The sequence below is a fragment of the Ranitomeya variabilis genome, chromosome 4 (assembly GCF_051348905.1).
Source record: "Ranitomeya variabilis isolate aRanVar5 chromosome 4, aRanVar5.hap1, whole genome shotgun sequence".
NCBI lineage: Eukaryota > Metazoa > Chordata > Amphibia > Anura > Dendrobatidae > Ranitomeya > Ranitomeya variabilis.
In genome coordinates this window covers 481,902,989-481,924,494 of record NC_135235.1, presented here as the reverse complement: position 1 = coordinate 481,924,494, position 21,506 = coordinate 481,902,989, and the positions used below count along the sequence as shown (strand labels likewise).

The 21,506-nt window shown below is 41.8% G+C and overlaps 2 protein-coding genes across 4 annotated transcripts in view; one reads left to right on the top strand and one right to left on the bottom strand.

Annotated features, from left to right (window-relative positions):
- Nucleotides 1-6,451, top strand: part of TRPC4AP (transient receptor potential cation channel subfamily C member 4 associated protein) — a 63,315-nt gene extending 56,864 nt beyond the window's left edge. The window contains exons 17-19 of the mRNA XM_077251871.1: nt 1,572-1,684; nt 2,546-2,752; nt 3,960-6,451. Of these exons, the coding sequence (XP_077107986.1) occupies nt 1,572-1,684; nt 2,546-2,752; nt 3,960-4,097 (458 nt within the window). The 3' untranslated portion in view covers nt 4,098-6,451. The remainder of the gene's footprint in view (nt 1-1,571; nt 1,685-2,545; nt 2,753-3,959) is intronic.
- A 1,073-nt stretch (nt 6,452-7,524) lies between these two features.
- Nucleotides 7,525-21,506, bottom strand: part of MYH7B (myosin heavy chain 7B) — a 75,972-nt gene continuing 61,990 nt past the window's right edge. For 2 of the 3 annotated variants that reach the window (XM_077251868.1, XM_077251870.1), the window contains 9 exons: nt 19,857-20,049; nt 19,514-19,717; nt 18,970-19,095; nt 18,603-18,773; nt 17,323-17,427; nt 17,008-17,103; nt 16,738-16,875; nt 16,202-16,283; nt 7,525-7,653 (listed from right to left, as the gene is read on the bottom strand). In XM_077251868.1, the coding sequence (XP_077107983.1) occupies nt 16,248-16,283; nt 16,738-16,875; nt 17,008-17,103; nt 17,323-17,427; nt 18,603-18,773; nt 18,970-19,095; nt 19,514-19,717; nt 19,857-20,049 (1,069 nt within the window). In that variant the 3' untranslated portion in view covers nt 7,525-7,653; nt 16,202-16,247. The remainder of the gene's footprint in view (nt 7,654-16,201; nt 16,284-16,737; nt 16,876-17,007; nt 17,104-17,322; nt 17,428-18,602; nt 18,774-18,969; nt 19,096-19,513; nt 19,718-19,856; nt 20,050-21,506) is intronic. The other variant, XM_077251869.1, reaches the window with a different exon arrangement.

The following is a 21,506-nucleotide window of genomic DNA, read 5'->3' as shown; positions in this document are numbered from 1 at the left end:
CTTTAAAATGCTTCTTACGGAGCTGCTCCTTAGTTGCTCTGTGTGTTGTTTATTTTGTACTGGAAGACCCAGCTACGACCCATCTTCAATTCTTTTACTGAGTGAAGGAGGTTGGTGGCCAAAATCTTGCGATACATGAACCCATCCATCCTGCCTTCAATACGGTGCAGCCATCCTGTCCCCTTTGCAGAAAAGCACCCCCAAAGTATAATGTTTCCCCCACCATGCTTCACGGTTGGGATGGTGTTCTTGGGGCCTAATCATCAACATAAACAGAAATAAACACTTGAAATAGATTACTCTGTTTGTAATGACTATCTAATATGAGTTTCACTTTTTGTATTGAAGAACTGAAATAAATTAACTTTTAGTTGATATTCTAATTGTGTGAGAAGCACCTGTATATACCAAGAAGGGGCAAAATTGAAGAATTTTGAAAATCACAGGATCAATAGATATGTTGTTGAATTGCAAATTATGGAAAAATGGAAATAAAATTTTCAAAACCTCTCGACTTATTATACTATCAGAAATACATGCACTTACAATTCTTGCTATACAATCAATGAGGTTATTAATGATTGGCTGAAGAATGTTCTGCCACACTGAATGCTATTGAACACGCAAACCTTAAAGAGTTGCTTCTGGCATATCCTTTTACAATTGTTAACCAGTCATGTCCCAGCTGGGCTCGATGAGAGACAAGTGTAGACACTGCAGGCCATGGTAGCATGTTTAGGCTATGGAGGCTGCTCACAGTAGCATAAGCAACATACAGCCTGGTGTAATGTTGAAAAGCAGGACTCCTCGCTGAAGAGTGTAGACCTCCATTGCCGTCCTGCTCTGCACTATGATGGCATTTGATGTGGCTTGTAGCCCAATATTGTGCACACGCTTTCTGATGGTTTGTGTAAACACTCTTTGATGCCTTAGGCTTGGTTTGTGACATCCACTTTCACTTGCAGTACAGAAAGAATCTCTACATGCTATTCTTCAAATTTGACAAGACCAGGTGTGTAACACCATGAAGAGGCATTCACAAAGGAACATCCAACTGGTCCTATCCTGGGATTATGTGGTGGGGTGGTGTAATGTACGTTAGCTAAATGGACCCCTCTAATCTTCATTCCAGGTACACTAACAGCCTTGCATTACATTGACTTGGTGATGCAACCAGTGGTACATATATTTCTCCAAAGTGCCCAGGAGTGGTTTTTAAACAATGACAATGGCAGGCCACATGTTGCTCGTGCTACTATGAGGAGCTTGCATGGCCTAAACGTGCTACCATAGCCTGCAGTGTCTGTGGTCATTGTTCAGCAGTTGCAAAGGGAGATGCCAGCAGCAAATCTTGATGATTTGCTTGCCTAACAGCATTTAGCATACTCTATACTGTATAAATCGACGTGTTTTGAAAATTATTTGCATATCATATTATTAGCATATCTATTGTACCTATGATTTCCATAATTAAACAACTTTTCCTTCTTGGTTTTTCAATTTGAATGTTAGTGTATTCATATTAGAACAATAAACACGTATTTTCGAAATGTCTCTCTTTCCTTACACAGTTGCTGAAGTTCTGTCTGAATGTCGGCTGCTTTCCTATATGACACAGGGGTCTATTCGCATGTCTTTCCTTTTCCGGCTTATTAACATAATACATGTGCAGACATTGACACAGGTAAGTCTACAGTGGCCTAGACTGTTTCGATAGATCCACAGATTTTGGACAAATTGTACTGGGACACCTACAGGTGCTTTTATGCTATCCAATTCTGAATCCAGAGGCATAGGACAATCCCTGCTCCTCCAAACGTAACAGGTAGCAAAATGCAACTAGGCAAGTAATGATCTCCTGGCATTCGTTAAATCCAGACTTGTCCATCACGCTTCCATATGGAGAAGTGTCATTCGTCACTCCATGCAGTCAGTTTCCACTCAATTCCAGTTCCAGCATGCTTTCCACCACTCTATCCCATGCATTGTGCTTGATGTAAGGCTTGCATGCAGATCGGTCTTGGAAACACATCCATGAAGCTTACGGTGACACTTTTCAGTCTGAAAAGGCCAGATAAGTTTTGGACTCTGCAGCTAGTGAGACGGCAGAGCGCTGTTGACTTTTATGCACTGTATTTCAGCACTTGGTGACCATACTCTGTAACTTTACAGGGTCTCCAGTTTGTGCCTGAGTTGCTGTGGTCTCGAAGCGCTTCCACTTTTCAGTAATACTCTCACAGTTGATGGTGGAATATTTTGGAAAGAAAAAATTTTGCGAACTGGCTTGTTGAAGTCTTATCCTATTACAGGAGCACACTACAATTCGGGGAGCTCTTTGGAACGAGCCGTTCTTTCCCAAACATTTGTAATGGCAGACTGCATGGCGACGGGCTGGATTTTATACACCTCGAGCAATGGCTGTGAATAAAAATCCTGAATTCATTGATTAAGATGCATGTCCCAGTCCTTTTTATCCATATAGTGTAGATAACTGTGCTTTTAAAAGACGTTATTTTAATATACTTGATTTATTTCCTTTGAGCAGGAGAATGTCAGCTGTCTGAATACAAGCCTAGTTATTTTAATGCTGGCCCGGAGAAAAGGCCGATTACCGTGCTACCTGCAGACGATCCGAGACATGGAGTGTATGGAGAAATACCCAGGGTTCATCCTCAACAACTTTCACTGTCTCCTGCGATTTTGGCAGCAGCATTACCTCGACAAGGATAAAGATAGCACTTGTTTAGAAAATGTGAGCACCGCCTCTTCTTTATTCTAAGGGACATATATGATGCATCTGCTATTTTATGTGATACTAGATGGTGGCCCGTTTCTAACTCATCGGGTATTCTAGAATATGTATGTATGTATGTATGTTGCACTGTGAGTGGGGGTTAAATTCCGCGCCAAAATCGCTGATTGGTCGCGCCCGGCTGGCCGATCAGCGGAGCGTGGTTCAAATCTGGCGCCAATTCGCGGCCGGACTGCTCCTGTCGCTGCCAGCTGGGCACGACCAATGACCGAAGCGGTGTTTAAATACCGCGCCAATATCGCTGATTGGTCGCGCCTGGCTGGCCGCGACCAATCAGCAAAGCGTGGTTTAAATCCCGCGTCAATTTGCTGCTGGACTGCGTCTGTCGCTGATTGGTCGCTGGATGTCGGGGGTACGGGGTGCAGGATATAGTACACCCACGTAGTATATAGCACAGCCACGTAGTATGTAGTATATAGCACAGCCACGTAGTACAGTTGTGGCCAAAAGTATTGACACCCCTGCAATTCTGTCATATACTCAGTTTCTTCCTGAAAATGATTGCAATCACAAAGTCTTTGGTATTATCTTCATTTAATTTGTCTTAAATGAAAAAACACAAAAGAGAATGAAGCAAAAAGCAAAACATTGATCATTTCACACACAACTCCAAAAATGGGCCAGACAAAAGTATTGGCACCCTCAGCCTAATACTTGGTTGCACAACCTTTAGCCACAATAACTGCGACCAACCGCTTCTGGTTGGTCGACTTGGTCATCTGGGTAATTTCGCAATGCATCTCTGGGAACGGAAGCTGGCGGCAGCCTCGCCGCTCGCGCGCTTCGGTGGACAGCGGAAGTTGAGAATAGCAGCATTTTTTTTTATTATTATTTTTAACATATCTTTTTATTATTGATGCTGCATAGGCAGCATCAATAGTAAAAAGTTTGTCACACAATGTTATTAGCATCGTTAACAGACTGCGTTATGCCGCGGTGTGACGCAGTCGGTTTAACGGACTGCTAAAACGCTATGTGGGCGGCGGGCGCTGACTGGGAGGGGAGTATGGAGGGGGCACTGACTGCAGGGGTGTAGTTGATCGCGACCAATCAGCGACTTGGGATTTGCAGTGACAGACAGACAAACAGACTGAAGTGCCCCTTAGACGATTATATATGGATATCTAATTTCTATTTTATCTTTCAGAGTTCCTGTATCAACTTCAGCTACTGGAAAGAGACTGTATCTGTATTGTTAACTCCAGACAGGACATTGCCATGTGCCATAGTAAGCTACATAGACGAGGCATATATGGATGTGGACAAAGAATTTCTGGAGGACTAACCAAAGCTGGGAACTTACTGTATGGACAGATACTTCAGGAATCCTGCAACTTTGTGCGTTCAGCAATTCTGGGTTTATTACAGCCCGGAGACCATGTGCCCAGCGGTAATCATTGATGCCACTCTCCAGGATATATTAAGTCTGTGCAATACATTCAGGGACATCATCAATTAATTTACCATTTGGTTTGGTTTTATTTCTTTTGGACTAAAGGTTAAATCTTCCTCTTACTACTTCTGTTCTTACATAATGATAAATGTCATCAATTTACTTTTTTCATTTTTAAACATTTTGACACTAGCCATCAAGGACACTTCCCCCCCCCCTTTCTGGCGACTTGTCTTCCCATTCCCACTAGTCTATCAAGAAGCATACTGTGGGAACTCAGCAATAATTTAGATAAACAGCAAAACCTTCCAGTCATTGCCTCCATAACCTTATTTATACTCCGATTAAATATCTAGCTGACAGCGCTGGTTGTTACATCATATTTCACTCTCTATACAGCAAAAACGTAAGTAATATAGGGCGACCATGACTCTGATTACTGCAACATTTTTTAACTTATTTGGAAGTTCTGCTTGTCAGGTCTTTAATGAAATTGCAGTGGTTTCCCTTAAATTTCCATCTATTTCCCCACGACCACCACATTTCTTTGCCTTTCATTTATGGTGACGCTTTGCAAAGATGCAAGAAATATCCTACTGTGTAAACATTCGGGACCGGTGATATTGACGCTCAGATTTTTTTATTAACATAATTGTTTTGTGACTATCATTTTTAACTACTTTTTTTTTTCTTTTTATCAAAAAGCTTATGTGACACATTCTATGACTTGCTAAAAGATCTTGATTTTAACACAGAGTGGGTTTTTATCACTTGGTATATTGCAGTGCAAAGTGTAGAGCTGGGGATCTCTACGTTTTCCTGCTATAAGTTATTTATAACCAGTCATTACGTGAACTGATTGTACACTGTAATGTATTCCTGAGGTCCGCTATTTATCACACAGGGTTATTTTTTTTGTTTTTTATACTGTCACCTAAGGATTGCTTGATAGTTATATCTGAAGTCAGTTACTCTAATTCCAGTCCTCTTCCTCCAGTAATTTTCTCCTACTATTGAAAGTCCTAGTGTTGAAAAATAGCCGTGGAGACATATAACTATGACTGTTTAAAGGAATCCTTTATTACACATTTTTAATCTCCAGTGTGTTGAAAATCTTGAAACCCTTCAATTTCATTTTTAGTTCCCCTAATTTATGTCCACATACTTAGTAAGGCTGGGTTCACCTCTGCGTCTGTTTATTCCATTGTCTTGCTTTTGTTGTACTAGCAGAATAATGAAAATTAACAGTAGAGCCAGGCACTCAAGGCGTCCTATTGAATATAAGGTGAATTTTCATCATGGGAGAGCATCATTTTGCTATCCTGTTTTTTTTCTGGTGTGTTTGGTGAAATTTACGCCGGCTCCCAACAAAGCCTCTAACACGGATGTGAACAAAGCTTCCAAAACAGATGTGAACAGAGCTTAACCTCCCGTAAAGTATTATGTCATTATACGCCCAGAAACAATGTTCCCATCCGTCAATCTAATCAGTTTTACAAATTCTTAGTAATTGGCAACAAACCTGAGATCATCCCAGGTACTGCACAATGGCAATTGATATTGATGTTGTTTTACGTTCCTACAATGGCAAACATTGGCTGTCAGTTACTGTGTAATAATTGGTGAACCTTGCAGTTTTCTATTGAGCTGTGTGTGTGTGTGACGCCCTTAGGATGACTTATATTAATGTTTTATAAACATTCTGTCTATCTGCCAAGGGTCCGCACATTTCCATTTCACCAATTCGTCCTTAAAGAAGCTGTCCACTACTAGGACAACCCCTTCTTAAACTAAATGTTCCGCCTTGATGCAACAAGAACGCCTACACTCACCTCCCGTGCTGGCGACGATCCCGCAGTGTCAGCACTTGACAAACTGAAGAGGAAGTCCGGGCTGCAGCTGATCCCCGGCTTCCTCTTCATGTTCAGTTCGTACGAAGGCAAACAGTGATGCTAGTGCTGATTGGGCGCCGGCGTCACATGTCACAACACGGCTCCACAGCTCTGGGGAGAGCAAGTGCCGACACTGCGGGAACGGCGCCAGCATGGGAGGTGAGTATAGGCATTATTTTATCTGGGCCAAACATTTGGTTTAAGAAGGGGTTGTCCTAGTAGTGGTCAACCCCTTTAAGTTTACGTTTCATTTCCAGACCCCAGGTATATTTGTTTGATATATAAATATATATAGAGAGATTAATTGTGACTTAGAACCGGTGTAAATAAAGAGATGCTTCTAATTTAAATGTTTATCTGGCTATATCGTCATTTTTGTTGTTGTCATTTTATACGTTAATGCAAATGTGTTCAATGTCTTATAGATCCAAATACTATGGCACCTAGTCACAAAGACAAACCAGCACCATAAGTTAAAATCGATATGAACATCATAGGGAAAATAAGTAAGATTTTCTTAACGCCTTTAAAGGGAACCTGTCACCACGTTTTTGGAAGATGGGATAAAAATAGCGTTAAATAGGGGCAGAGGTGGGCGTTACATTAGTGTGTGTGTTATGCGTTTATTACCCACCTAAGTTGCCGAAATAACTTTGCAAAGTCTCCGTTTTCGCCTGTCAATCAGGCTGGTCAGGTCGCATGGGCGTTGTCTTCCCCCAGATTTGGCGTAGTTTTCCGTTGGTGGCGTAGTGGTGTGCGCATGCCCAAAGTCCGGAATCCTCTTCCAGGGGATTTAAAATAGCGCGGTGTTCGTTATTGCATTGGTGATCGGTGGGCGCGGCCATCTTCCTTTGGCCGCGCGTGCGCAGAAGCGGCGCTCTGCTGGCCGCGGCTTCAGGAAAATGGCCGCCGCGATATCCATCTGCGCACGCGCGGCATCCCGCGGCCATTTTCCTGAAGCCGCGGCCAGCAGAGCGCCGCTTCTGCGCACGCGCGGCCAAAGGAAGATGGCCGCGCCCACCGATCACCAATGCAATAACGAACACCGCGCTATTTTAAATCCCCTGGAAGAGGATTCCGGACTTTGGGCATGCGCACACCACTACGCCACCAACGGAAAACTACGCCAAATCTGGGGGAAGACACCACGCCCATGTGACCTGACCAGCCTGATTGACAGGCGAAAACGGAGACTTTGCAAAGTTATTTCGGCAACTTAGGTGGGTAATAAACGCAGAACACACACACTAATGTAACGCCCACCTCTGCCCCTATTTAACGCTATTTTTATCCCATCTTCCAAAAACGTGGTGACAGGTTCCCTTTAATGGTAAAACTGCTACGATATACAGGGATACTCGTCATCTATCTCACTTGTTTCGGGAGTAATTTGGTGAGCATATTCCATACAATAACAGATGCCGGTCTTTTTTGCCTCAGTAGATTTTATTGGTTGACAAGGGGTGTGGGGTGTGATCAGAGACTTTGAGGATCAGGCACAGCTGTTGCAGCTGTCCGGGAAGCCATTGTAGAGTCTTATCTGTTCATTCTTCATGCTGCCGTGGGAAGAGAAAAATGTTTCACTTAGCACAGTGGATATACAGTTTTGTCGCTCTGATTATGCTTAGATGCCTTAAGTTACACTGTTCATCATTTTCCCAATATTAACAGTAAAATCTTACATAAATAAAACGTTTAGCTGCCATTGACTTAGACTGGAGACCATAATGTGCATTTCAACACTCTGGGCATAACTGAGATGATGTGTTATCCTAATGTAGTCCTGAGGGATTCTCTTTGTTCTTTAAAGCCTTGATCTGCTCCCTCAAGCCCTTTCCTAAGCAAATTTACTGAGCTCCTCACATCAGAAATCTGGCATAATTTCATACCTTGCACCACATTTATGCATGTTTACACATGTTTCTGAAGAAACACAATATATGCACAAAAACAGGCATGGCATAATACATGGATATTTAAATAAGCAAACTGAGCTCATAGAATAAATCCTTAATTGGATTAGATGAGATGTAAAAGTTTTATATTCCCAATATCCAAGTAAGATCAGAGGCCTGGTGTCCTCACTGTCTCTGGAGCAGATTCCTCAGATTCTCTAGTAAGTCATAAATTCTCCTGACAGCTTTAGTCCTGTGTGGAAAGAATAAAAGACTAATAAGTTTGTATTCCCAAACCTTTCGATTCTTTTGTGTTTTAAAGTTGCTTTTTAATATGACAACTTTCATATTGTTTGTTGTGTCCTGAACCACAGAAATGTTTGGTCACCGGTAAATGGACTTTTTTTTATGTGTAATCGTGTGGCGATGAGACCTCATTCTTGCTCTCCGTTTCTGTCCTGTTTCTCCCACATAGAATCATAGAATGGTAGAGTTGGAAGGGACCTCCTGGGTCATCTGGTCCAACCCCCTGCTCAAAGCAGGATTCAATAAATCATCCCAGACAGATGTCTATCCAGCTTCTGTTTGAAGACTTCCATTTAAGAGGAACTCGCCACCTCTCGTGGCAGCCTCTTTCACTCATTGATCACCCGTACTGACAAAAAGTTTTTTCTAATATCTAATCTGTCTCCTCCCATTCAGTTTCATCCCATTACGTCTAGTCTTTCCTTGTGCAAATGAGAATAAAGATGATCCTTCTACAATGTGACAACCCTTGAGATATTTGTAGACAGCTATTGTCTCCTCTCAGTCTTCTTTTTTTGCAAGCTAAGCATTCCCAAATCCTGTAACCTTTCCTCATAGGACATGGTTTGCAGACCGGTCATCATTCTGGTCGCTGTTCTCTGAACAGACACCCCCAATAGGACATATAGTGCACAGAATTAAGTACACCACATTGGAAGAGGAACATGTGAATGTCCCGGGAATCTTCTAGTCCTGCTGTGTGTTGGGAATCTGTGTCCTGTCTTTGGTCTCTACATGAGTGTAGGTTTTAAAGCTCATCACATTGCAAGGATAAGTTCCTCTTTGTGTATCTGAGGGCACTGAACTTCAGGTCTTGATGTTTCTTAAATTTGGAGGTTGCCTGTAGCACAACAAGGGTGGGTCTTAATACGGTCATCCTTATCCTTATGTGGGATGTGTTGAAGTTTTTTCTGCAGTTTTTCTCAGCACCTCAAGCTGTGGGTTGTAGGTCACCACAAGAGGTACATTATCTATTTTCCTCTTTTTCTCCGTATTGAAGTGACTTCTTGGGATCCTTGTGGCTCTAATGGTCTGATCATCAATGGAGGTGGTGGGTGGTAGCCTTGGTTTAAAAATGTCTTTTTAACATTAGTTAGGTGTTCATCACTATCCATCGGACTGAAACAGGTACAATTTTATCTAAGGCATGGCTGTAGACGATGGACTTTTTAATGTTTCGGGTGGAAGCTGTCGCATCTGAGGTATGTAGGACGATCAATTGTTTTCCAGTACACCGATGTCTGGATTGAACCATTTTGAATTTTTATGGTGGTATCCAGAAAGTTTATTTCTGTTTTTGAATGTGCCAATGTTAAATTTATGGTGGGATGAAATGTATTTAATTTGTTATGGAGTTTTGTTCAGATTCAGTCTAGATTATTAGGATGTCATTGATGTAATGGAAATAGACCAAGGGTTTGATGGAGCAGGGTGATTAAAAGTAATTTTCCAGTTTAGCCATGAAAATGTTGCCCATGGCCGTTCTGGTGTGTTGTAGATATAGCTCCTCGCCAAAAAATAAAGTTGTATGAAGATAATTCTGGTGAGTGTTAGGAGTGTTAGACTTGGAAGGGATTCCATTAGCTTCAAGAACATTTGGCAGGTGAATTCCGTGATGAATTCAATAAATTTCATCCCACCATAAATTTAACATTGGGCCACTCAAAAACGGAAATCAGCTTTCTGGATACCACCATAAAAATTAAAAATGGTTTAATCCAGTCATCAGTGTATCGGAAACCACTTGACCATCCTACATACTTCAGATGGGACAGTTTCCACCCGAAACGCATGAAAAAGTTCCTTGTCTACAGCCAGTCCCTTAGATATAATCGTATCTGTTCCAGCCCAACGAACAGGGATGAACACTTAAAAATCTTTTTTTTTTTTTTTTTTTTTTTAAATCAAGGCTCCACCTCACCTCCATTGATAGTCAGATTATTAGAGCCAGAAGGATCCCTAGAAGTCAATTACTTCAATACGGAGAAAAAGAGGAAAATAATTGTGTACCTCTAGTGGTGGCCTACAAACCACAGCTTGAGGTACTGAGAAAAACTGCTAAACTGCACCACATCCTACACAAGGATGACCGGCCCAAACAAAATATTTAAAACATTCCTTTGTTGTGCTACAGGCAAGCTCCAAATTTGAGTAACATCATGATCCGAAGTTCAGTGCCCTCGGATACACTGAGAGGAACTTATCCTTGCAATGTGAACAGTTGCAAAATCTGCACTCATGTAGAGACCAAAGACAAGGATACAGAAACACACAGCAAGAATATTAAGTTTCTCGGGACATTCACATTTTCCTCTTCCAATGTGGTTTACTTAATTCTGTGCCAGAAACAGAGCAAGGATGAGGTCTCATCGCCACACAATTACAGATAAAAAAAATTACCCATGGTCAACATTTCTGTGGTCCAGGATACACACAAATAAAAAATGAGGGGGAGCGACGACTGTCACATACTCACCTGCTCCTGACGCACTCCCTGCATGTCCCATGGTCTCCGGCGCCGGCACATTCTTTCTCTGTTCAGCGGTCACATGGTACCGCTCATTAAAGTAATGAATATGGACTCCACTCCCATAGGGGTGGAGCCGCATATTCATTACTGTAATGAGCGGTACCAGTGACCGCTCATTACAGGAAGAAGCTGCGGGCGCCGGAGACCATCTGTCCGGGAGAAGCTGCCAGGGACCACACTGGGAGCAGGTGAGTATTAAATATTCACCTGTCCCTCGTTCCAGCGTCGGCGCCGCTCCGTCTTCCGTGTCCACTGCAGTGACTGTTCAGGTCAGAGAGCGCGATGACGTAGTAGTGTGCGCCTGCCGCTCTCTGCCTGAACAGTCAGTGCGGAGAGACGGCACTCTGAGGAGCAGCGACGAGAGGTGAGTATGTCATTTTTTTTTTTTTTTTATTGCAGCAGCAGCATTATATGTGGCACATTGTTACATGGAGCGTCTATGGGGCCATACTGAACCGTATGGAGCATTATATGGGGCATATTTGTATATGGAGCATCTATGGGGCCATAATGAACTGCATGGGACATTATATGGGGCATATTTGTATATGGAGCATCTTATGGGGCCCATCATGAACTGTATGGAGCATTATATGGGGCTCCTGATTCAATATGGATATTCAAAACCGCGTAACCTACCGATGTCTGAATTAATTTTTACTTTTGTTGGTATCTATTTTTATTTTTGAAATTTACCAGTAGCTGCTGCATTTCCCACCCTAGGCTTATACTCGAGTCATTAAGTTTTCCCAGTTTTTTGTGGCAAAATTAGAGGGTCGGCTTATACTCGGGTCGGCCTATACTCGAGTATATACAGTACAGACCAAAAGTTTGGACACACCTTCTTATTTAAAGATTTTTCTGTATTTTCATAACTATGAAAATTGTACATTCACACTGAAGGCATCAAAAACTATCAATTAACACATGTGGAATTATATACTTGACAAAAAAGTGTGAAACAACTGAAAATATGTCTTATATTCTAGGTTCTTCAAAGTAGTCAGCTTTTGCTATGATGACTGCTTTGCACACTCTTGGCATTCTCTTGATATAATATAAGACATATTTTCAGTTGTTTCACACTTTTTTGTTAAGTATATAATTCCACATGTGTTAATGCATAGTTTTGATGCCTTCAGTGTGAATGTACAATTTTCATGGTCATGAAAATACAGAAAAATCTTTAAATGAGAAGGGGCGTCCAAACTTTTGGTCTGTACTGTACGGTAATGCAGAATCTGAGGAATCTGCACCAGAGACAATGAGGACATCAGGCCTCTGATCTTAGGCTACGTTCACATTTGCGTTGTGCGCCGCAGCGTCGGCGCCGCAACGCACAACGCAAATAAAAACGCAGCAAAACGCATGCACAACGCTGCGTTTTGCGCCGCATGCGTCGTTTTTTTCATTGAATTTGGACGCAGCAAAAATGCAACTTGCTGCGTCCTCTGCGCCCGGACGCGGGCGCCGCAGCGACGCATGCGGCGCAAAACGCAAGTGCGCCGCATGTCCATGCGCCCCCATGTTAAATATAGGGGCGCATGACGCATGCGGCGCCCGACGTTGCGGCGAGGACCGCAAATGTGAACGTAGCCTTACTTGGATATGGGGAATACAAAACCTTCACATTACTAATCTAATCCAATTAAGGAATTATTCTATGAGCTCAGTTTGTTTATTTAAATATCCATTTATTATTCCATGCCTCTGTTGTTTTTTTGTGCATATACCGTATTTTCCGGCGTATAAGACGACTTTTTAACCCCTGAAAATCTTCTTAAAAGTCGGGGGTCGTCTTGTACGCCGGGATTCGCCTTGTACGCCGGGTGTATATGGTGGGTGGGTGGGGGGGGGAGTGGTCCTGATGACGACGAGGGGGCGTCTCACAGGAAAGTGAGTATCCCCCATTACCTTATCGTAGCGCTGCAGCGTGGGGTCTCTGTGCTGGGAGCGGCGGCTGCTGTACTGTGGTGCGGCGGCTCCTCTTCTGCAGTGTGGGGCCTCTGGTGCTGTGGGGCGGTGGCGGCGGCGTATCTTCATGCAGTCGGGGCTCCTCCGGCATCTCAAAGCCTGGAAGCCCCGCCGGCAACTCCATCGTTGTAATGCGGTGGCCTCCGGGAAAATGGCCGCTTCTTAGATTTAGATCTCGTGTCCCGAGATTTCGGGACGAGATCTGAATCTGAGCATGCGCAGCCCCCAGCGGCCATTTTCCCGGAGGCCACCGCATCGCACCTATTGAGCTGCCTCCGGGAAAATGGCCGCTGCTCAGATTCAGATCTCGTCTCCCGAGATCTCGGGACGAGATCTGAATCTGAGCAGCGGCCATTTTCCCGGAGGCCACCGCATTGTACCGATGGAGTTGCCGGCAGGGCCTCCAGGCTTTAATGAGATGCCGGAGGAGCCCCGACTGCATAAAGATACGCCGCCGCCCCACAGCACAGAGGCCCCACACTGCAGAAGAGGAGCCGCCGCACCACAGCACAGCAGCCGCCGCTCCCAGCACAGAGACCCCACGCTGCAGCGCTATAAGGTAATGGGGGATACTCACTTTCCTGTGAGACGCCCCCTCGTCGTCATCAGGATCACTCCCCCCCCCCCCCCCCCCCTAGAAGGCACATATTCACCGGCCCTATAAGACGACATACGGTGTATAAGAAGACCCCCGACTTTTAAGAAGATTTTATTTTTTAACTGGTAAAGTTGGGGGTCGTCTTATACGCCCAGTCGTCTTATACGCCGGAAAATACGGTATTTGTGTTTCTTCAGAAACTTTATTAAACCGTGCCTAAAGGAAGAAACCTATAAAAAGTCTTGAAAGCTTGCTTTGTAACATCATTTATTTTATTTTTTGTTCATCATTATAAGGTATCATAACTACAAGATTATTTTGTTTTTCCCACTGAGTGCAATCTTTTTTTCAACTGGCTAACACGATAGACATGTTTTTCACATACTCCTACAAGGGGGTGTGGGTCATCGGAAACAGTGGTGATCAAAATCACAACTTGGTGTAATTTATATGTGTAATCTAGGTTGATACCATTTATTATTTGACTATCTAAAGGTGTGGCATATTTATCATCCAGCATGAGCCACTTTGATAAATCTGAAGCATTTTAAGACTGTGTAGTCTGTTTGCACAATCTAAGATTTAATAAATCAGCCACGGTATGTCAGTTTTGCCCAGAGTGTTCAGTCAAGGTTTAACCAAAACTTTTGGCCCAATTCATTGACTGATATTTTGCATGCCAGCCTTAATGAAGGGGAGCACTGAGTAATTCATTAAGTCTAATTCATTAAGAAGCATTCGCCTCTTTGAACGATCATGTGCCTCTTCCAGATATGTATGCCAGCCAGTGACTGCTGTACATTTCTGTTGTACGTTATGGTGAATTTCTTGGTCATACCCCATCCAATTTTCAAAAAGTTGTTGGCGCTAGCCAGGGCTGGCATAAAAACATCCAAAATCCAAAATTTTGAGACATCTCAAGCAGCACATTATTGTGCCACATTTCTGGTGAAATCTGCTTGATGAAGTGAGTGCTTAGTCTTTATCAATTTGATTATTTGATTACTTTTATGATTGGTGCAGTCGTGATTAAGGCATGCACAGTACTAGATCCTGGATTCAGTGTTTTCATATTGGGGCATATGCACACAGCAACATCTTCAGGAGGATTCCACCAGGAATCCACCTGAAAAAAAGGCTTTTAATTTTCAGTTTTTTATTTTCTTTAACTATTATCAACTGGTCTACAGAGATGTACAGTGACTTGTGAAAGTATTCACCCCTTTGGCGTTTTACTTATTTTGTTACTTAGCAAAATTATTTAAACAAGTTGTAATCATATTTGTGTGTGATTCATCAGTGCTAAATAGGCTGTTGGTGAAGTGAGAAAAATAAAGGCATACATTGAATTTATGGGGTCAAATAACTGAAAATTACCCGTGCATATGTATTCACCCCTTTTTGCTATGAAGCTCTTAACACTTTCTGGTTCAAGTATTTACCTTCTTAAGTCACATGCTTAGTGACAGGAAGACCACCTGTGTGCAATCTACGTGTCACATGGCCTGTCAGTATATACAAACCTTTTCTGAAAGGCCACATGGCATTAAAGAGGCATCATTAACCAAACAACACCATGAAGACCAGGGAAATCTCCAAACAAGTCGGGGACAAAGTTGTTGAGAAGTACAAGTGAGGGTTGTGTTATATATATATATAAAAAAAAAAATCTCAATCCCTAATGATCCCCCGAAGCACCATCAAATGGAAAGAACATTGGTACCACACCAAACCTGTCAAGAGATGGCCGCCCAAGGAAACTCTCAGAAAGGGCAAGGAGAGCATTAAACAGAGAGGCAGCACAAAGACCAAAGGTAACCCTGTAGGAGCTGCAGAGTTCCCAAGCAGAGACTAGAATATCTGTCCATATGACCACAATAAGCCGTATACTCCATAGAGGTGGCCTTATGAAAGGGTGGGCAGCGAAAATAATCCCAGTCAAGAGGAAGATGGATGGTGCAAAATACAGGGATATTCTTAAGCACAACCTGTTTCGGTCTGTCAGTGATTTGAGTCTGGGACAGACTTTCACCTTCCAACAAGACAATGACCCATAGCATACTCCTAGAGCAGTGTTCCCCAACTCCGGTCCTCAAGAGCCACCAACAGGTCATGTTTTCAGTATTTCCTTAGTATTGCACAGGTGATGGAAATATTGCCTTTGCAGGTGATGCAATTATCACCTGTGCAATACTAAGGAAATGCTGAAAACATGACCTGTTGGTGGCTCTTGAGGACTGGAGTTTGGGAACACTCTTCTAAAGCAACACTCAAGTGGATTAAGGGAAAATATGCAAATGTTTTGGCGTGGCCTAGTCAAAGCCCAGACCTTAATCCAATTGAGAATCTGTTGTCAGACTTGAAGATTGCTGTTCACCAGAGGAAACCATTAATTTGAAGGATCTGGAGCAGTTTTGCCTTGAGGAATGGATTAAAATCCCAGTGTCCAGAAGTGGAAAGCTCATAGAGACTTATCCAAAGCGATTTGCAGCTGAAATTGCTGCAAAAGGAGGCTCTACAAAGTACTGACTTTAGGGGGGTGAATAGTTATGCACACTGAAGTTCTCAGTTATTTTCTCCAATTTGTTGTTTATGTCACGAAAATAAAACTAGTTATGCACAGTTGTAGACATGTTCTTAACATGAACTGATGCAAACCCTCAAAAAAAAAAAAGTGAAATTCCAGCTTGTGAGGTAGCAAAACACGAATAATGTCAATGGTGAGGACTACTTTTGCAAGACACTGTATAGCTCTGAAGGAAAATACGATTTCACTTTTTAGGCAGAGAAAATTCTTATACCTAACATGCAGCCTGTGGCTCACTGTTAGTGTTTCTGCCTTCCATACTAGAGGTCCTGGGTTTGACTCCCGGTAAAAACCAGCTACAAGAAAAAGCTTAGAATTAATTAAATGTATAAAGATATCAACTGAGCACAGACTTAGGAGGGTGTCCCACTTGCGACCTGTGTCTGCAATGCGAGAAATTCTCGCCTCAATACCCGGCACTGCCGCCTGTGGTTCGGAACGGAGTGTTAAGCTGCATGGAAATACATGTAGCCGCACACTCCGGTCCCGAGTGCCGGTGGCAGTGCCGGGTATTGAGGCGAGAGACTTGCGCGAGTTTGTCATATTGCAGTCGCAAGTGGGATACCGGCCTTAGGTCCCTAATCACCGTCAGCAGCAAGGTCCACAAGCCCTACAGAGGCAACAAAGGTGTAGTAATTTTCCTTCTAGTTGACATCTCAAACATCAATTGCAATTTCTGGAAGTGCAGTACGTATTACAGAAGTGGGATGCACAATTATGAGACAAACATGCACCAAAAAAATTGATTACCTTGGAGGAAGCTGCTTCTCTTGTTCGAGCTCGCAGCTTGTTGACTTGTCCCTCAGCTACATCTGCACGTTCTTCAGCATCATCCAGTTCATGTTGGACCTTCCTGTACTTTTGTAGGTTGGAGTTGGCTTGTGTCTCCTGTAGCAAGTCGAGAGAAGATTGTACATTACTTAGAATGACGGGGATTGATAAATTATTACACAACTTAAAAATGCTAGTATTGTTTTGTGCCATTTGCTTAATATTTCTATGCACATTATGGATACTTACAGCCTCCTCAGATTGTCGTTTATAGCTCTTGACTTTCATTTGCAGTTTATCTATCAGGTCCTGCATTCTGGCCAGGTTTTTCCGATCCTCTTCAGTCTGTTAGAAATAAAACACAATGTCACTGAAGAAATATATAAATGCGTATTCTGCTATTGCATTTATTTTATTGTACATTGTATCTAGGCACTTACAGTGCTGGTGATTGTGTGTTTTCATGCACTGAACCAGTCTTGTTATTTCACATAAGCATAATATTTAAATAGATTATTATTCAGGACAACATATTTTACCAATGCTAGAACGTGGAGGATTTACCTGGTAGGTGAGTTCTTTAATTCTCCTCTCATATTTTCTTATTCCTTTTTGAGTTTCCGCATTCTTCTTTTGCTCAATCTCAAGTTCTCCTTCCAGCTCTCTCACCTGTTGGCACCAACATAAGTAAAACATATTGTTACTTTATGTCCAGGTTATTTTCTATGAATGTGAACTTTGCATATTGTAGAGAGACGTAAAAAGAAAAGATAAACAATTTGTAGGCGTAGAGTTGCATACAATGGAGTATTCAAGGCCGCAAGAGTGAATATGTACTAAATCAGTCTTTGAGGACCCCTCTTCAAGAATGGGGAATGTAGAGGCATCTTCCTTGGTAGGTAAACACTTTTTGGGTGTTTTTTTATAAGCAAGAAGGCTCCCCATGTCATCTTTTTAAGATCCAGGTATATAGCATGTATCAATTGTGGGGAATTACAAATCTCACAACAGCTGTATTTCCTCCACATAAGGTTTCATATTTCATTCTTGTCTTTTGTGTAATATAAACTCTGTAATAGAAAATTAGATACAGAACACCAACAAAGCCAGTTTTCCATTTATTGTTTTTTTTTTACTGAACTTTAACTGGATTTTGTGAAATTTAAGGATTGCTAACCCATCCATAGAATACGGGATTAACTGAAATGTGCTCTGGCAGCAGCCACATATAAGCGATGTTTGAGGCAGAACACGACAGACCCGGATATTGCTTGGTGGCCGCTGCTGAATACTGCAGATTGTTTTTAATTAAAAAACAAACCACAAACATTATTTCACCCAAAAATTGTTGCCAAAGAAAATTTTGATTTCCTAAAACAGGAAGTTAGTCTAAAATAACCCCAGTGGCCAGTGTGCACATTGCAAAGTTTCTAACTTTCAATTGTAATTCAATTGTGATTTTGTAAAAACAAATCCTAAAGTATCTTTTTTAAATATTTTTAAAACAGAAATTTTGAATTAAACAATGGGTACGATAATTTTCTGATGACACATTTCCTTTTAAGGTTTGGTACAAATGCAGTACATTTTTTTGCAAATTATACTATGCAAGGTTTTAGAAGGTGTGAAGGATTATTTTAATACACCACGCCCGTAAATTGTAGACTTGGTCCATCTCGATGTAAAAAAAATATATATAATTGGTTAAATAAAACATTTTTGGATTTGCTATACATAAAACTTACATGTCTGGCAGATGTTTCCTGCAGACAGTTGCAACATGTGAACCCTAAGACCGCTATGTAAAAATTAAGTCACAACATGTCTATTAACAAGACACTCACCTTTGCTTCAAGTTTTTGAACCTGTTTCTTCCCTCCTTTCAAAGCAATTTGTTCAGCTTCATCTAGGCGCATTTGAAGATCTTTGATGGTTTGCTCCATATTTTTCTTCATCCTCTCAAGGTGTGCACTGGTGTCTTGCTCTTTCTTCAGCTCTTCTGCCATCATAGCTGCCTGTGAGTGGCATATAGAGAGTGAGAACATTCATGTTTACGTACATCTACACTTGCTATCCCTTGCCAGACCAAATGTCGAGAAAAACAGTGGTCCTGATCTTTAACAACCTGAGACAGGACAGACTGGTCATTGCTTATCCAAAATATGTTTCCATAATATAAGATACTATTACTAAGAGAGGGATGATTCTTACATCAGTGATGGCTTTCTTGGCTTTCTCTTCAGCATTCCGGCATTCCTGGACAGCTTCTTCAACTTCAGTGGTCAACTGTGAGATATCTGCATCCAACTTCTTCTTCTGATTAATTAGGCCAGTATTCTAGTTGGAAATTACATTGTTACTTTCATATTTTTTTGTTTATTTTTAGCATAAAAACTTGGATTTATGACAATTCTTGTGTGTTTCTTCTTGATCAATGATTGTGCTGTAAGCACGTAACCATTTGTAGCCTATATCTACAACAACTGTAAAAAAAAAATGTTGTGATAGTTTTTGTTGACTGTAAATACAGGATGTGAACATTACGGGAAAAAGTATAATGAAAATACAATTGAAGAACTATTCTGTGTTTTGAAACCACTTCTTGTCTTGGTTTACAAATACTGATACAAATACTGCCGTGTCAAAATGCAAAAATTAAGTCACAAATTCGGTAAAAAGAACCAATGTTGTAACAGCAATTTTCAGGTTTCCAAATGTCAGCCGCGTGTTACCTCCTCTCCATTATTTATCCCACCTGTGAATGCAGAAGGTTGACCCTCTCGGTGGCCTCCAGTAGCTCTTGCTCTGCCAGTTTCCTTCCCCTCTCCGCCTGCTCCAGTGCTGCCCGCAATTCCTCTACTTCAGCCAGCAGTAGATTATTACGTCTCTCAAGAGCTGCAGATTGTTCTTTTAAGTCATCGTTATGCCGTAGGGTGTCATCCAGCTCAATTTGCAGATCCTGGGAAGAAAAATATAAATATTAGACAATTATATATTGGATTGGTTTTCAGACTTCTGATATGTAAATAGCAGCTAACAAGGCTGTAGTCAATAATTGAAAAGCAGTTAATTAATATAGTACATTATAAATGACTGACCTTTATCTGTGACTGCAAATGTCTGACCATTTTCAGGGACTCTGCAGCCTGGCGATTGGCATGATTGAGCTGGATCTCCATTTCATTCAGATCCCCTTCCATTTTCTTTTTCAGTCGAATGGCCTCATTCCTGGCTTTTGCCTCTGCATCTAGACTTGCCTGCATGGATTCCATAGCACGCTGGTGATTACGTCTACATGGAAACAAGCAAATAGTTTGTTAAAGTGCATTTAATGTTTTCTAAACTTGTGAGTAATAAATATAACGATATATATGCCATCTTTCCTATCTATGTAAAGCTAATATCATGATCGGAAATGTTGCATTAATATCTCCTGCCTGGGACCTCCAGGTGGGAGATATCCTATAAATCAGGGATCCCATAATTTTTTGGGACTTGCCGCATTCCACTGACCAGCCCAAAATCTGAGGTCTTCCAGGGGAGGTATGTGGGAGTGACTTTTGTTTGATAAACACAGATTTAGAATTATAATCATTGTCAGTCCCAGAAACACAACTATGGTTCTATACCAATTTCCTAAGGAATGCATCCCTTCGTTAAGATCTGCACCATTTCAGTGACACAGGTTTAGTACTTTTCTTTTGTTATCCCTTTTATATTTTATGTAATTGTATATACTGTACTGTATACCTGTAGCGGGTGTCCAATCGGCCTGTATAAATGATTGATGGTGGCAGCTAGTTTTTTATATATATGTATATATTCATGCTTTTGAATCGGAGGTATATATACTATACATTCACTGTATATTATATACAATACGTTCATATTTCCAATGACCGGCCTACTAGGGAAAGCTGCCGAAGCATTGTCTATCAAGTGCCAGTCAATTCCGTAATTGTCCTGATGATTGGAGGCAAAGGAGTGCTTTTCAGGACAATTTGGTAAGAATGGGGGGATATCTGCGTTATCCGCTGGCTTGATCCCCTGACTCTACCTAAGGATGCACTTTTATCAACAACATCTCGACCTTATAAATTGCCTACTTTACTTTTCCAGACACAAAGATTAGTAAAGCATTGTAAAGGTTATCAGAAATAAAGAAACTTCATAATCTATGTGATGTTCCTTAGCGGTCATACTTGGTGATGTTACCTCCAGCTCCTTACATATAATTCTACAGTCCTTTCAAAGCACATGGTAGAAAGATTTCCAATCTGCACTTTCAAAGGCTTAGCCAGCAGCTCTGCAGTGTTCTCTGAATGGTGATGTCATGTCATGATGGGCATGGCCGGTGAATTTCTTTCATTTTCAGAGGGAAGGAGGGATAGTATATTACAGGCTCCACACAGAACAAGTAATCGTATCATCTTGTGTGACTAGCCAGATGGCATTGTGTTGGGAGTGCCAGATAACAGTACAATAAATTACTATATTATATGACTCATTGCTCCCCTGTAGTACACTGAGCCCATGTGGTGTCGGTGTCTTAATCTGTAGCATTACCGAGGGTTGGAGATTGTCCAAACAGCACATACTAGTAAGTGGGAGGAATGCTGGGAAGGAGAAGCTGTCTGCAGTGATTTATCTGTCTTGAGATTGTATAGGAGTCTCTAGATGGTTCTTTGTAGGTGGAGTAGGTGGGCATTGAGGATGGGATTGTTTGAGGTGTTAAACACATACAGCTC